We start from the raw sequence: 14,088 nt of genomic DNA, 5'->3' as shown, positions 1-14,088 counted from the left end.
TAAAAAAAAATACTTGTTCTGTAGCTACAAGTCATTCTTTGAGAGTTCACTCTTTTTATTGATAAAGTGTTTTACATAATCAAAACTTTAAAATAACAAAAACAGAGGTACAGGTATCCATTCTTATTGGTATTAGATTAAAAATAAAGATATCGTGATTATCTTGAGGAAACAAGAAAATGAAATAAAGATTGCCAAATGTCATAAATTTGTTTTTTCTGGTACAACTTAACTGCTAGAGCAATTTCATATCTATGAACTATATATACAGTGTTCCATCAGCAGGTACTGAGTACCATTTGTAATGCATACAGCAAGGAGAATATCTAACAATATACACTGGCTAGCATTAAGTATACCATGAAATTCATAAGAACTATTTTATAGACTATAAGGTGTAAAATTGTTGAAACAAACTCTCAGGTTTGATTCCAAAAGGGCTAAATATTAATACAATAATACAGCATATGCTGTCCAGTGCCATCCATAAATTCACAGAGTTCACAGGAGTCCAAGTAGTACAATGAAGCAAAAAATATAACAACTGAGCGAGACTCGCCAATCATGTTACCCTCATGGATTGCGCTCAGAACCAATACCAATTAAGGAACATAGGTTCTAACATTAGTTCTTTCTCCCAAACCGATTCCACCCATGGGCAAGAATGCATGAGAATCACTCCTGCACCATATGGATAGGTTTAGTGGGTAGGGAGAGCTTTGGGGCTACTTTTAATAGGATGGGTAGGTCTTATTAAGGCCCTCAGCTTTTGTATATTTATAACCACATGAGGGGTGGAGGATCCACTAATCATTTCTTTGACAGGTTGTGAATTAAAATAGCAAACAGTTTTAAAAGATATTTATTTGCAACAGATGTTAAAATAATGCAAATGGGTGATTTAGGTCAGTACATTCCGATCTCCTTAACCATAAGGCTACTTTGCCATGATTCTTTCAAGACTCTTTGCTCCACTATTCAAAAGGCACTTATTCTGGATAAGAGGTTGTGGCAGCTTACCATCTGTTGGCAAAACAAAAAATAAGACAGGAGGGTTAGTCATAAATCACATTATCATTCTTAGAAGAAGTGTATATAAACTACCTTTGCAATCATGGTTACCATTAAGAGTTTGAAATGAAGCTAAGAAGGTCATTTTAGAAGAAACCCATTTTTCAATGCGTCCTCATTCTCAACGACAAAGTATGAAGTTCCAGTATAGTAGGCATGACCTGCAACCTCTACAATGACAGCTTTAAAATCACCACAGGTAGTTTCCTGGAAAAAGAAAAAAGGTATTTGAAAATATATTTTCCTTAACGTAACTGATAAGTTATAGACTTCAAAATGCTTCTTTTTCTAATGACATATAGATAAGACTATTGCAAGATGATGTCAAGCCTTGATCGACAGCCTAAGCCGTACTGTTACAGGAAACCAGGTGGAGATCTATCTTATCGCTGATAAGATTTTCATTCCCTGACCTGACTGCTATGGAGGTGTTATTGATCTCTGCTCGGAGGGAAGTAAAATAAATGGTCTTTCTGGTTGGATTGATAAATTGGAGGAAAGGCCTCAGAAAGACATCTATTGCCCTCCATGCTCGAGGACAATTGAGAGAAATGACAAGGAAAGGGACAAAAGCTTAAAGAAAATCCTCACTGAGGAACTTCTCCAATATTCTGAGTTGTACTGGACATTTGTTTGCGTGAAGGTTACGTCAAGATGTGTACCTATGCAAGGTTAGGTCTGCCTCATTCTACAAGGAGGTGATCAATATAAACGAAGTGTTATCTGAATTTACATAAGCCCATCTACTAAAAAAAAAAAAAAAGAGGACAAACAGCTTTATAGTCATTAGGAAATAAAATGGTCTAAAACAAAAAGACATAAGAGAGAAATAGCAGCCTCAATGCACAAACAAATAAATCTTAGAGAAACTGGTCATTTGGCTGATTTGGTTACTCCTTATCTGCCAGCTCAAGTTATTCACTCCAATAGTCAGTACTTAATGGCCATACCTGGGGTTAAAAAGCTGTCGTACTCTGGCAACTAAGAATAGGGCTCTCTCACAAATCAGCCCTGTTCTAAGGAATGCAATTTTCCATACCTTAAGGTCACAAGTGGAATAAATGTTTTTTAGCAAGCAATTAAAGACTACTGGAGTCCATATTTAAATGCTGCTTAGCCAGATAGTCAATGGGCAAACTGAACGGTGCTACTTATCCAGCTAACTTAGTTGGATAAATAGCTATATTGAGACTTATCTGATTAAGTTAACCTGATTAAAACAAACAAACAAAAAAGACATGCCTTACAGCAGTTCTAAAGTTAGCCACATAAGTATTAAAGTTAGCTGGATAAGCTTATCTGGGTATATTCAGTGGCACTGCTGTACCGCTGAATATGTCTTGTAAGTTGGTCAGACAAGTCCTATCCAGCTAGCTTACATAGCCTGATATATTTTAATACTGGCCCCTACTATGTTTAAGGCAGTCTAAAAATTGCCTTGGGCTCCTTTTTGGATGAAATGTTGGCTTGAGTGACAAACTCAAGACCATTTGTCTCACATCCTCTTCTCTTTCTGCTTTCAACACTACCATACCACCCTGTTTACATATTCCCCACTCTTTGGGTTTCCTTTAGGCTTTCCAGCTCTCCCAGGTAATCCATCCCTGTTCGGAGCATCTCTTCAATTCTCTGAGTATACATTTAAAGATCATCAGACTTCAATTATTACTTTCAAGCAGCCTGTATCCACATTTATGCATGTAACTGCCTGCTCGATCCAGGTTTCTGCATGTACGCCATCTTTCAGTGCATTACAGCTTGAGAGGAAACAAGAGATTCTTTTATTACCTTGACAGCTTTTCCAGTGAATAAGGAATCAGTTGTACCACTCTTGAAAGTCCTGGTTTGGTTCAACTGAATTAGCCCCTTATGATACTGAAGAGCAATACGAGCTGTCACTCCTGATCCAGTAGGGCTTCTGTCAACCTAGAAAAATAAAAACTGGTCACCTGTATGTAGTGTAGTTCATGGCGTATTCCACTGTCACTGCCAAAGTTTGCCCCATAGTTCATGAGCTATACCACTGTGTCCATGAATTGCAGTAGGTACTGTTGTAAGAGACTACATTGCTTCAGTGGAAAGTATTCTGTCTTAATACCTGTGCATCAGCAAATACACAGATGTTGGCGGTTGGCTCTTCACTATATGCATCCTTGCCATCAGTTAATATTGTGCCATATAGGAAAGCCAGGTCTTCACTGTCTGGATGATGAAGTTTGACCTACAAAATAGTCATAATATAGTTACACAAATATAACAGCATCAAACTATTTTGATTATAAGTTACAATGGCATATGATGGTACATGTAATATATGCACACAAAAAAAATGAAAAAGGTATGATGTGTCAGTTTTACAATGCCCAAAAACAAACAAGCAAAAAAAAAAAAAAAAAAAATTAAATAAGGTTTAATAAATGACTAAATTATAGCAAGAAAGAGCCACTTATACAGACAAAATCATTAAAGAAGATGAGAAACAGCTAAACAAAAGTGATCTTATAATTATAATGAGCTCATATTCCTAACATGCAAAACACAATATTTAGCAAAGCAATAAAGTAAAGAAGAAATTTGTCCTCCGGCATATGCCATCTTTTGCCACAGCAGCATTGAGGGGATGAAATCAGCTAATAACACAACTATAGATAAGGATTAAATACAGAAGTTAACATGAACAGTAAAAGCAAAAGCAAAGCACAGATTACAATCATGAATAAAATACATCAACCCGCGCTTTCAAACTTCTAAAATCACCACCGCCTCCCAAATCTCCAAGCAGTCCCCGAGAGAGAGACCCTAAATACAGCATTTAAAAATGGGCACCAGAAATTCACATGTATTCTATTTATGTATCTGTTCTGCGCTTTGCTTTTGCTGTTCATCTTGCTAACTTTTGTATTTAGTCTTTATTGCATGTGCCACTGGCTAATTTCACTCCCTCAATCCATGTTGGGGACAACTTTCTTAACATGCAATGTACTACCAAAAGGAAAAAAAAAACAATCACTAACAGATTTTCTCCTCCACGATTTGGGTTGTCACGGGCCCAAAAAATGCATGTTCCCCCCCAGCAGTGCTCCATTACCCTGCGCTAAGCCAATCAGAGAACTTAATGCGCCTGCCACAGCTCTCCAATAGGCGAGCTCAGAGGTCAACTAAGGAAACAGTAGCACATATCCAATTACAGAGAAAATACTGTTTTTATGCCAGCATTAATTTCCCTTTTGGGTAAATACTGTATTTTTGATTCAGCAGTTTCCTCCTGCTCCTCTGAGCTGTCAGATCAATCACAACCGGCTTCTACTGTGCTATAATGCCATAAACCTTCACTTGCAGATCTCTCTCTTCCTGATTAGCTCAGACATTGCAACAACAGCCCTCAGCCAGGAGTCACACAACAGGCTGTAGCTCCCTCTGGAATCTAGTACACGTGTACCCATGACTGGCCACTAGATGTCACCTTTGTACGATGGGCTGCAACTCCCCCCCCCCCCCCCCCTTCCTTGCTGATGTGGATGTTGCCCCTACAGCAACCCCAGCCCAAATAGCCAGGTTCAGGAACAGCCACTAAGCCATCAAACTGGTCCCTTCCCAGGTGGGAATGGACAAGTTGAAATACATCTTATAATGCAACGACAAATGTAAACTGACACTGCAGCCTGCGATCCGGATTTGTTAAGATAGGTCGGGGTCGACAACTGCACCTGAAGAAAGAACTGCAGCCCTTGAAAAAAATTCCACCCAAGAAAAGGCAGAGGGGTCAAAACCAGGGGGTGTCGGTCCAGCGCCCACTGAACTACCTTCCCCCACTGACAAACCAGTTAGGGGAGCTCCAATTCCAGGTGAAACCTCTGGCAACTCTTTCTCCATTCCCGCATCATGCTGGGAAGGACTGGGCATAGCAAAATCAGATGGAGACAAGTCTCCCTGAGCCTCCAAACAGTGCTGTCACAAGTTGGAGGGGATGCCAGGCTGAGATGCCCGAATATAACAAGCAGAACAGAGGGTAAGACGCTTAGGCTTCTTTGCTATCGGAGCCATAGTTGCCAGTACGCTCCAAACAGGCATCTGAGAACTGTGCGCCCAGCTGTGCTCGCAATAGACGCTTGTAAAAAAAAAAATAGGCACTCAAAAAATAGGCACCTTAGGCACTATCAAGGGAGACAGACAACTTAAGCACCTTCTTAGGCACCCTTAATCGCACTACTGTGCATCCACCCAGGTACCCTTACACGCACAACTGAGCGCCCCTATGTGCCCGAATGCCCAGCTAGGTGTACAACTAGACGCATAGCCGGGCGTGTAAGCGCAAACAGACGTTGAAGAGGGCTGGCTTATGCGCAGAGAAAAAGTGCACAAATGCCACCACAGTCTACCACACGGCAAACAATCTAAGTCTGAGAGCGGGGCCTAGCCCAGAAGGCAGCTCAACCTGCCCGAGTCCCTAAGCTCCCTTGGAGGCGGGAACAGATGTCAGATTGGCATGCCAAGCAAGGAGACCGGAGGGGAGAGGAATCCCTAAAATCAACTCCCCCTTACCTTTTTTTTTTTTTTTAATTTACTCTTTACCTGAGCTCAGCCCATCCCAGCCGAGTACAGAGTTGGTCTCCGGCCATGGGGGGAGAGGTCATAGACCTTCACCACTGCGCTCAGTTTCCTGCATCCACTGGCCTTTCAGCTTTTTAATTTATTTTTTTACAGCTAAGTCTACATCAGCCGAAACCAGCTACCGGACCAAGGCACTCATCTGAAGGAAGGATCTAGAGATATCCCCTCAGGAAACTTGACTGAGGGAGGGCCAAATAGGTATCACCACAGGAGAGCGGGGGCAATAAACTTCTTTCTTCTTTTCTTCTACAAAAAAAACTTTTAACGCAATCCCCAGTAGGGAGTTTAATGTCCACCATCTGCTGGACAAAATAGAATAGATGCCAGATGTCCAATCAAATTGCTTTATTCAAGTGGAGACAAAATACTATGAATAAGCCCATAGTATTTCGTCTCCACTTGAATAAAGCAATTTGATTGGACATCTGGCATCTATTCTACTTTGTTCACCCTCACGGCATTTATAGATTGCCTTCCTTGTTGTTTCTTGGGTCCACCATCTGGAGACAGAGAATATGGGCAGGCTGATGTCATTGCAGGGGTATATATACTGTGATGTCAGCTTTGCTATGTCTCCATCTGCTGGTAGAGGTGCATAACCCACTGGTCATGGATCCACCTATCCGAATGCTAAGAAACTGTATTCTAATATCAGCTATGTTAAAGGTGCTCCCTATAGGTGTAGAATACTATCATACAGAACTGTACGGCCTATGCAGGTACAAAGTAATATTTGAAAAGATTTTTCACATTTGTCTATCAGGTTAGGTGTGCACCTGGTCTCCTTGTTGCATGCTTCTGGAGTAGTTCCTGACAGAGGTTTGCAGTGAATTTGAGGACAGCTGGGAGCACAGTTCCTAGATAATGTCCCTTCAGCATGGAGGGCACAGTACTAGAGAGCTGCATTAAACACATAGGGGTAGATTTTAAAAGAAGCGCGATCAGCCTACTTTTGCTTGCGCATCAGACTCAAGCAAAAGTACGCTGGATTTTAGTAGATACGCGCGGAGCCGCGCGTATCCACTAAAATCCTGGATCGGCGCGCGCAAGGCTATCGATTTTGTATAGCCTGCGCGCGCCGAGCCGCGCTGCCTCCCCCCGTTCCCTCCAAGGCCGCTCCGAAATCGGAGCAGCCTCGGAGGGAACTTTCCTTTGCCCTCCCCTCACCTTACCCTCCCTTCCCCTACCTAACCCACCCACCCGGCCCTGTCTACACCCCCCCTTACCTTTGTCGGGGGATTTACGCCTCCCGGAGGGAGACGTAAATCCCCGCGCGCCAGCGGGCCTGCTGCGCACCGGGCCGCGACCTGGGGGCGGGTACGGAGGGCGCGGCCACGCCCCCGGGCCGTAGCCACGCCCCGTACCCGCCCCCAAAACGCTGCCGACACGCCCCCGCAACGCCGCGCGCTCCGGCCCCGCCCCCCGACACGCCCCCCTCCGAGAACCCCGGGACGTACGCGAGTCCCGGGGCTCTGCGCGCGCCGGGAGGCCTATGTAAAATAGGCTTCCCGGCGCGCAGGGCCCTGCTCGCGTAAATCCGCCCGGTTTTGGGCGGATTTACGCGAGCAGGGCTCTGAAAATCCGCCCCACTGGGCTGGATTTTAAAAGATTTATGCGCGTAACCGGCCTTACGCACGCAGCCCTATTTTCAAAAGGCCTGGGGACGAGCATAAAGCCCCGGGACGCGTGTAAGTCCCGGGGCTTTACTAAGGGGGCGGGATTAGAGGCTCCAGGCACAGCGGCCATGTGTTGCTGTGCTTGGAATTGTGTGCTGGCAGTCGGCCGGCAGGCGCAAAAGGTAAATTAAAAATTTGGGGGGGGGGGGGTTAGAGTAAGGCTAGGGGAGGACAGGTTAGAGGAAGGGGTGGGAAGGTCAGGTTAGGGGGAAGGGAACGGGGGAAGGCAGTGCAGCTCGGCACGCGCAAGGTGCACAATTGTGACCCCCTTGCACGCGCCGACCCCTGATTTTATAATTTGTGCACGCAAGTTATAAATCGGGTGTACATGTGTACTTCTTTTAAAATCTACCCCATATAGAACATTTTCATACAGGATTATTGCGGAAGTCATGTTGCTTTAATCGGGTAGTCCAGTACATCTCCAGTCATACACTCAAGCTCCCTTTCAAACAGTTTACCTGTTTGTTTTTATTCACTTTGCTCTGTGCTGTATTGCTGCCATTTTTTTAGAACCTGGTTTTCTGTACGTACTGAGAGCACTACACATTTTAATGTGCTCACCTTTCTCTTTTCGGGCACACAGAGAGCTAGTTCTTCCCAAGTCAACAAATGTACCGTGCATGTTCTGTATCACTTCCCGGAAGGTACAGGGTAATACGGAGGAGACGAAGGTTACATATGTGTGGTTCATTGGGAATATGTGGTGTAGGACAGGACAGGTACCTGAGCACTGACAGCTTTGGTGACTGCAGAGGCAGCATCTACAAGCTCTCTTGTCTTTGATGAGCTAACATCCAGTCCAAAGCTGTCGGCACTAACAAATGCATAGAAGGCGCCACCGTATCCAATATCAACTATTGTCTTTCCAAATCCAGGAACATCTACTGCAACATCTGAAACAGAAAATATGTAAATATTTATATCTAGTGAGTAAATATTCCACAGCTATTAACATTTTAAAAAGTTAGACTGATATTACTGGTTACAATTGTTAAAGTTTAGCTAGATGACAGTCACAATACAATTACTTTCTTCAAAAAAACAACGTAAAAGTAATTTTTAAAGACTAAAGTGAAACTTGCTGTCATTGGTATAGGCAGAGAACCTGTCAGACTGTATTCCTGTAAAAATGATGCGATATTAGAAAAATTTAGACTGTCAAAACATAAAAGACATTAGCTTAAAAATAGAGTTGACAGTAAACAAGGAGGAAGTGCCCATTTTGAAGTGACTTTCATGTGTGTGTATATGTATAACACACACACTCAGTTCAACAAGGGTTCCTTGAGAAAAAGATACGAGGATCAGATTAAGTGAAGGTAAAGTATATGATCCTGGAAGATTAATTATATAGCACTGTATAGATGAGACCATCTTTTATATATATATATTTCTAGAGTTTGTATTCTTATGTATAATTCTGGTATACATCATTTTAATAGTTCAAATCACACTTATGAAAATCAAAATTAACTCTTTGTATTAATGGCTTTGCCAACTTTGCACACAGCAAAGCTCCAATTTGTTTTAAATCTGCTGTTTATTAGTTTCATGACTTGCTCCCTTCTGTTAATATTTTATTTAGTTAGTTAGTTAGTACCTGTTGTAATCCACTTCAAAGCTGATTACAAACAGGTAATATTTGCAAGGGCAAATAACCATTCCTTACTTATCTCTTCCGCTTCATTCAAGATTTTATAAATCTCTATCATCTCCCCTCCATGGTCTCTTCTCCAAGCTAAAGAGCTCTGGCCTGTTCAGCCTCTCTTCATAAGGGAGCTATTCCATCTCCTTTATTAGTTTTGTCACCTTTCTGAGACTAGAACTGCACACAGTACCCAAGGTACAGTTGAGGCATAGATCAATACAGAACCATTATAATATTCTCAGTTTTATTCTCCATTCTTTTCCAAATAATTACTAACATTTTTTTTTTTTTTTTACTGCTGCTACACTCTGAGCTGATCATTTTTTTTTTTTTTATAATTCTTTATTTTAATTTCCTTAGATTATAACAGGCAAAACAAATAATATGCAATCTTACATTCAAGTAAACTATCAAATGAAGCAATATACCAATAATTACCCTTATAATCAATTACAGTAATATCTTAGAGAAAAATGTATACCGTTGAAGAGAAATCAAAATGAGCGAAACTACAAGGTATAATGGAAATAAAATACCATGATTTTAGGCAAATAGAGATAACAATTTCTATATTTATATGCTCTCATCCATTTTCTGCATTTTGGGGATGTGAATCTAGGAATGTCTGTAGAGCTAGAACCTCAAAGAAAACATATTTTTGATCTTTGTACCAGATTTCGCATTTACATGGGTATCTTAGCAAGAATCTAGCTCCCCTTGATAGGATTGCAGACTTTAACTTGAGGAATTCCTGTCTCCTTACCTGTGTTACCCTGGACAGATCTGGGTAAATCCAGATCTGTTGACCATGAAAGTGTAACGATCTATTGCGTAGAAATAGACACAGAGTTGTATCTCTTTCATGTGGGAACAAGGAGGAGACAAAAAGAGTTTCTCGTGCTGTTATTACCGTATCAAGAGTAGATTCTAAAATATCTGACAAATCAATTGATTGCTCTTGCTGCACTTCTCTTGTGCCAGATTTTTTAGCAATATAATACATTTTAGCAATAGCAGGCATAGCCTGTTCAGGTATCTTTAATATATGTAGTAAGTATTCTTTGAACATATCCTACGGGGAAATCATTCTTACAAAAGGAAAATTTAGTACTCTTATATTAGAGTACCTAAGATTGTTTTCCATATATTCTAATTTCCTCATACTTAATGTTTCACCTTTAACCAAATTGTTTTGAATATTTTCTACTTTACCCAAACGGTGTTCTTGAATTTCTAAATTAGCCTGATTAGTTAAAACTTTTTTCTCTATTTCTGATGTTTTCTTTTGTACTTCTACATGTGTTTTAGTTAAATTTATTATTGCTTTCTCAAGAGATTTAATTGCAATCCAAATCACGTCCATTGTTATCACTGGTGTTGTTGGATTTACAATTATTCTGTCTTCAGACTGTCCCAGTTCACTAACCCCTGCTTCAATGTTTCCCATCTCAGGTCCTACGTCACTTGGTATACCAGGAAATGTTGTATCATCAATTTTATCCTGTAGGACTGTTGGTGGAGATGGGATATTGGGAGCACCGGGGCTTAAAGAGATGGCTTCGGCCATAGAGGCAGAATCTCGCTCTAACTCTGCCTCTAATGCGGCCCTGTCCTCCGGATTAGTAGCTGTTGTCGTCACAAAGAATGATGGGATGTGGGATTGAGTTGGACCCGGTACTGGAGATGAAGTTATAACCTCCCTTACTCGGGCCTTTCGTTTAGTATGGGGCATTTTCTATCAGGAGTAACAGTCTTTGTGAGTATCTCTAGTTTATCTTCAACGGTTAACAATTGAGGCAGAGAGATAGAAAATAACACAGTTACTCACCGAGGGACTACGTGTGGATCATATTTCAATGGAAAATGCTTAGACATAAGCTCAGTACTCAACAAAGCCGCGCGTGCGCGGCGTCGACTGCACACCGCAGGGGGGGGGGCGATTTTGTCCTTACCGGTCCCGCCCCTGATGACGTCAGCGGCGCGACAGGCAGGAAGGAACAACGATGAAAAAATGTCCAACAACGAGCTTCCCAGGAGGTAATATTTTAGAGGTAATTCGGGCAAGGGGGACTCAAGTCCTTTTTCCTCACCTCGCAGTTCCAGCTCTCTTTCTCTCTCTCTGAGCTGATCATTTTAATGTATTGTCCTATGACTCCCAAGATCCTTTTTCTGGGTGGTTACTCCTCTTAAAAAAAACAAACCAGCATGGAGTTACGTGATGCACTGAACCCGGATGGACAGTTGAGTTTGGGTTCCTCCCATCGCAGTGGAATTTACTCCCTTCTTGCTTAAATTCTGCAGGACGGCTGCTGAATAGTTTATGGACAGATTTATAATCAGACCTCCTAAGCTTATGTCCACAAGATTCACAAAAAAGGGAGAAAGAAGCTGCGCCTATCCAAATCTAAGATGGCAGCTGCAAAAGAGAATGCTTCTCTGACTCTGAAGCTGTAGTGACAGCACTGAGAAGCAGATTTGATGCTTTATCTGCTCAGATTGCGGGGGTGCAGAACACGACAGCAGACTTTGGCTCCCGTATAGATGTGGTGGAAGGAAGAGTTGGAGTCATAGAGGACGACTGTGCTGCAGCGGCAATGAAAATACAGTGACTGGAGAAACTGCTTTTGAATCAATCTGAGAAACTTAAAGATTTAGAGAACTACTATTGCCACAATAATCTGAGAGCTGTTGGAATCCCTGAATCGGTGGATGAGAGACTCTTAAAATCGGTATTAGAATTTTTTTTTTTTTAATTTATTTAGAGTTTTTTCTATACCGATATTCGTTTTCACATCATATCGGTTTACACAGAACAGATTAACAAAGTGACAGAATTACATTGAACTGGTAGAGCTTAAAACAAGAGCAGGGAGGGTAAAAAAAGGTAACAACAATATAATATGTCAATGAGCTTGGCTAAGGAAATGGGCCTTCCACCAGACAGTGGGCCTGTAATATTGAGTGTGTGCATAGGCTTGGCCGCATGACAGCAGGAAGAACTAAGCCAAGAGTAGTAATTTTTAAACTACTTAATTACAAGCAAAAAGGAAAATTGGTTCTTACCTGTTAATTTTCGTTCCTATAGTACCACGGATAAGTCCAGGACAGACTATAGGTGGCACCTCAGGGGTATAGGACAGAGTCTGCAAAATCTTGTCTGTCTCCATCTGCTGGAGGGGAGGCAAAACCCAGCTGTCCTGGACTGATCCGGGTACGTACAGGGAACGTAGAGATCATGCAACTATACCGCAAGCAAAAAGAACTCCAATTGTGTGACCAATGTATTCTCTTATTTCAAGATTTTTCTCCCTGTATCTCCACTAAGAGGAAGGAGTTTACAAGGGTGTGTTCAGCTCTAGTCATCAGGTAAATATGCATTTCTCTCCTATACCCTGCACAGCTGAAAATATGGCTGCAGAATAAAGTTCATCTCTTTGAATCGGTGGCGGAGGCTCAAAAATTTGTGGATGACCTGCCTGCAGCGGGGGAGTGAGAGTAGTGTCTTATATGAGCTGCCGATGATGCCCATAATGTTAGCGGAAAGGAAGACATAGTGGGGTAGATTTTATAAATCTGCGCCCGCGCATACTTTTGTTCGCTCACCAGGCGCAAACAAGAGTACGCGGGATTTTAATAGATCCGCGTGTATCCATTAAAATCCGGGGCCAGCGCACGCAAGGCTGCCCAAAATCAGCAGCCTGCGCGCGCCGAGCCGCGTAGCCTGCCTCCGTTCCCTCCGAGGCTGCTCCTAAATCGGAGTAGCCTCGGAGGGAACTTTCCTTCCACCTCCCTAACCCACCCCCCCAGCCCTATCTAAACCCCCCCACCTTTGCTATACAAGTTACGCCTGCCCAAAGCAGGCGTAACTTGCGTGCGCCGGGCCAGCCGCCGGCACGCAATTCTCAGACCCAGGTGCAGTTTCGGAGGCCTCGGCACGCCCCCGGCCGTAACCATGCCCACAGCCCCACCCCCAGGAAAGCCCCGGGACTTACGTGCGTCCCGGGGCTTGTGTGCGCCGCCAAGCCTACTCAACATAGGCTCGGTTCACGCAGGGGGTACTTCGGCCAGGTTTTCGGGGGGGGGGGGGGTATGCGTGTACCCCTTTGAAAATCTTGCCCAGTGAGTTTAAGTTCAGGACTCTAATTATTGGACTTTCACTACATCGCCATATTTATGTGCTGCACTGTTTGCAGTCTAAATATAAAATTGTTCTCAGTGGTGATCATTAGCTCAGAACAGCCATAGTGGGCAATGTGGTGATGTTCTCACCCTGCTTCTATCAATTTCTTTTATCGGACATCTGTTGTTAAAGGCAATAGGGGAGTTATTACCCAAGTAGTGCTAGTTATTTGTGGATTTAGCGATCAGTTTTGACTATCGAGGTTTGTAATTTATCAGTGCATGCTGCATAAATTCTGCTTTTGATTGTCAGATTCCTTTCCATGAGGGGCAACCCCTGAGTGCATCTGTAAGTGCTCCTGGCCTTCTCTTGTAGTAAGGCTCTTTATTATTGGGAGTTGTGTTTGTTTTTCTATGTGGGATTGTTAGGGGGGGAGCGGGGAGTTGGGTCGGCTATTTTCTGGGCTTGGGTAAGCATGAAATATATTATTCCATAATTGGATCAAGGGATATTCCCATCTGCTGTGTAGTTAAACATTGGTGCACTTCCTATTATTATAATATGGGGAATCTTGACCTTGAAATGGGACAATCCGGGCTCCCTGGCGTTTTGAGGATCTCTTTCTTATTTTGGGCTCCAGAGAGATGGGATGGGGAACCCCACTGAATTTATATCTTGGAATGTAGCGTGGCTGGTATCCCCAATAAGGAGAGAAAAAGTGTTATCCCAATTAAAAAGACTGAACGGTAATATATTTTTACAAGAGACCCACATGTTGGATAAGTAACATAAGAAATTGAGACGGCATTGGGTTTCTCAAGTATTTTCCGCACAAGGTGCTACCAATCGCTGCAGAGTAGCCATCTTAATTCATAAAAATGTCTTTTCAAATGTATCAGGTAAAAACAGACCCTGCAGGGCATTTTGTGATGGTTAAAGGAAAACTGACAGGAAGTTAT

General features: G+C 42.6%; 1 protein-coding gene across 1 annotated transcript in view; it reads right to left on the bottom strand.

Annotated features, from left to right (window-relative positions):
* Positions 1 to 31: 31 nt before the first annotated feature.
* Positions 32 to 14,088, bottom strand: part of LOC115089851 (trans-L-3-hydroxyproline dehydratase-like) — a 20,541-nt gene continuing 6,484 nt past the window's right edge. Inside the window, exons 2-6 of the mRNA XM_029598198.1 lie at positions 8,085 to 8,254; positions 3,170 to 3,292; positions 2,860 to 2,997; positions 1,123 to 1,278; positions 32 to 1,023 (exon numbers count right to left, since the gene is read on the bottom strand). Coding sequence (XP_029454058.1) covers positions 1,153 to 1,278; positions 2,860 to 2,997; positions 3,170 to 3,292; positions 8,085 to 8,254 — 557 coding nt within the window. The 3' untranslated portion in view covers positions 32 to 1,023; positions 1,123 to 1,152. The remainder of the gene's footprint in view (positions 1,024 to 1,122; positions 1,279 to 2,859; positions 2,998 to 3,169; positions 3,293 to 8,084; positions 8,255 to 14,088) is intronic.

The sequence above is a fragment of the Rhinatrema bivittatum genome, chromosome 4, assembly GCF_901001135.1.
Source record: "Rhinatrema bivittatum chromosome 4, aRhiBiv1.1, whole genome shotgun sequence".
NCBI classification, from domain to species: domain Eukaryota; kingdom Metazoa; phylum Chordata; class Amphibia; order Gymnophiona; family Rhinatrematidae; genus Rhinatrema; species Rhinatrema bivittatum.
Note: the sequence above shows the minus strand (reverse complement) of the source record. Positions and strands in the feature narration are given on the sequence as shown.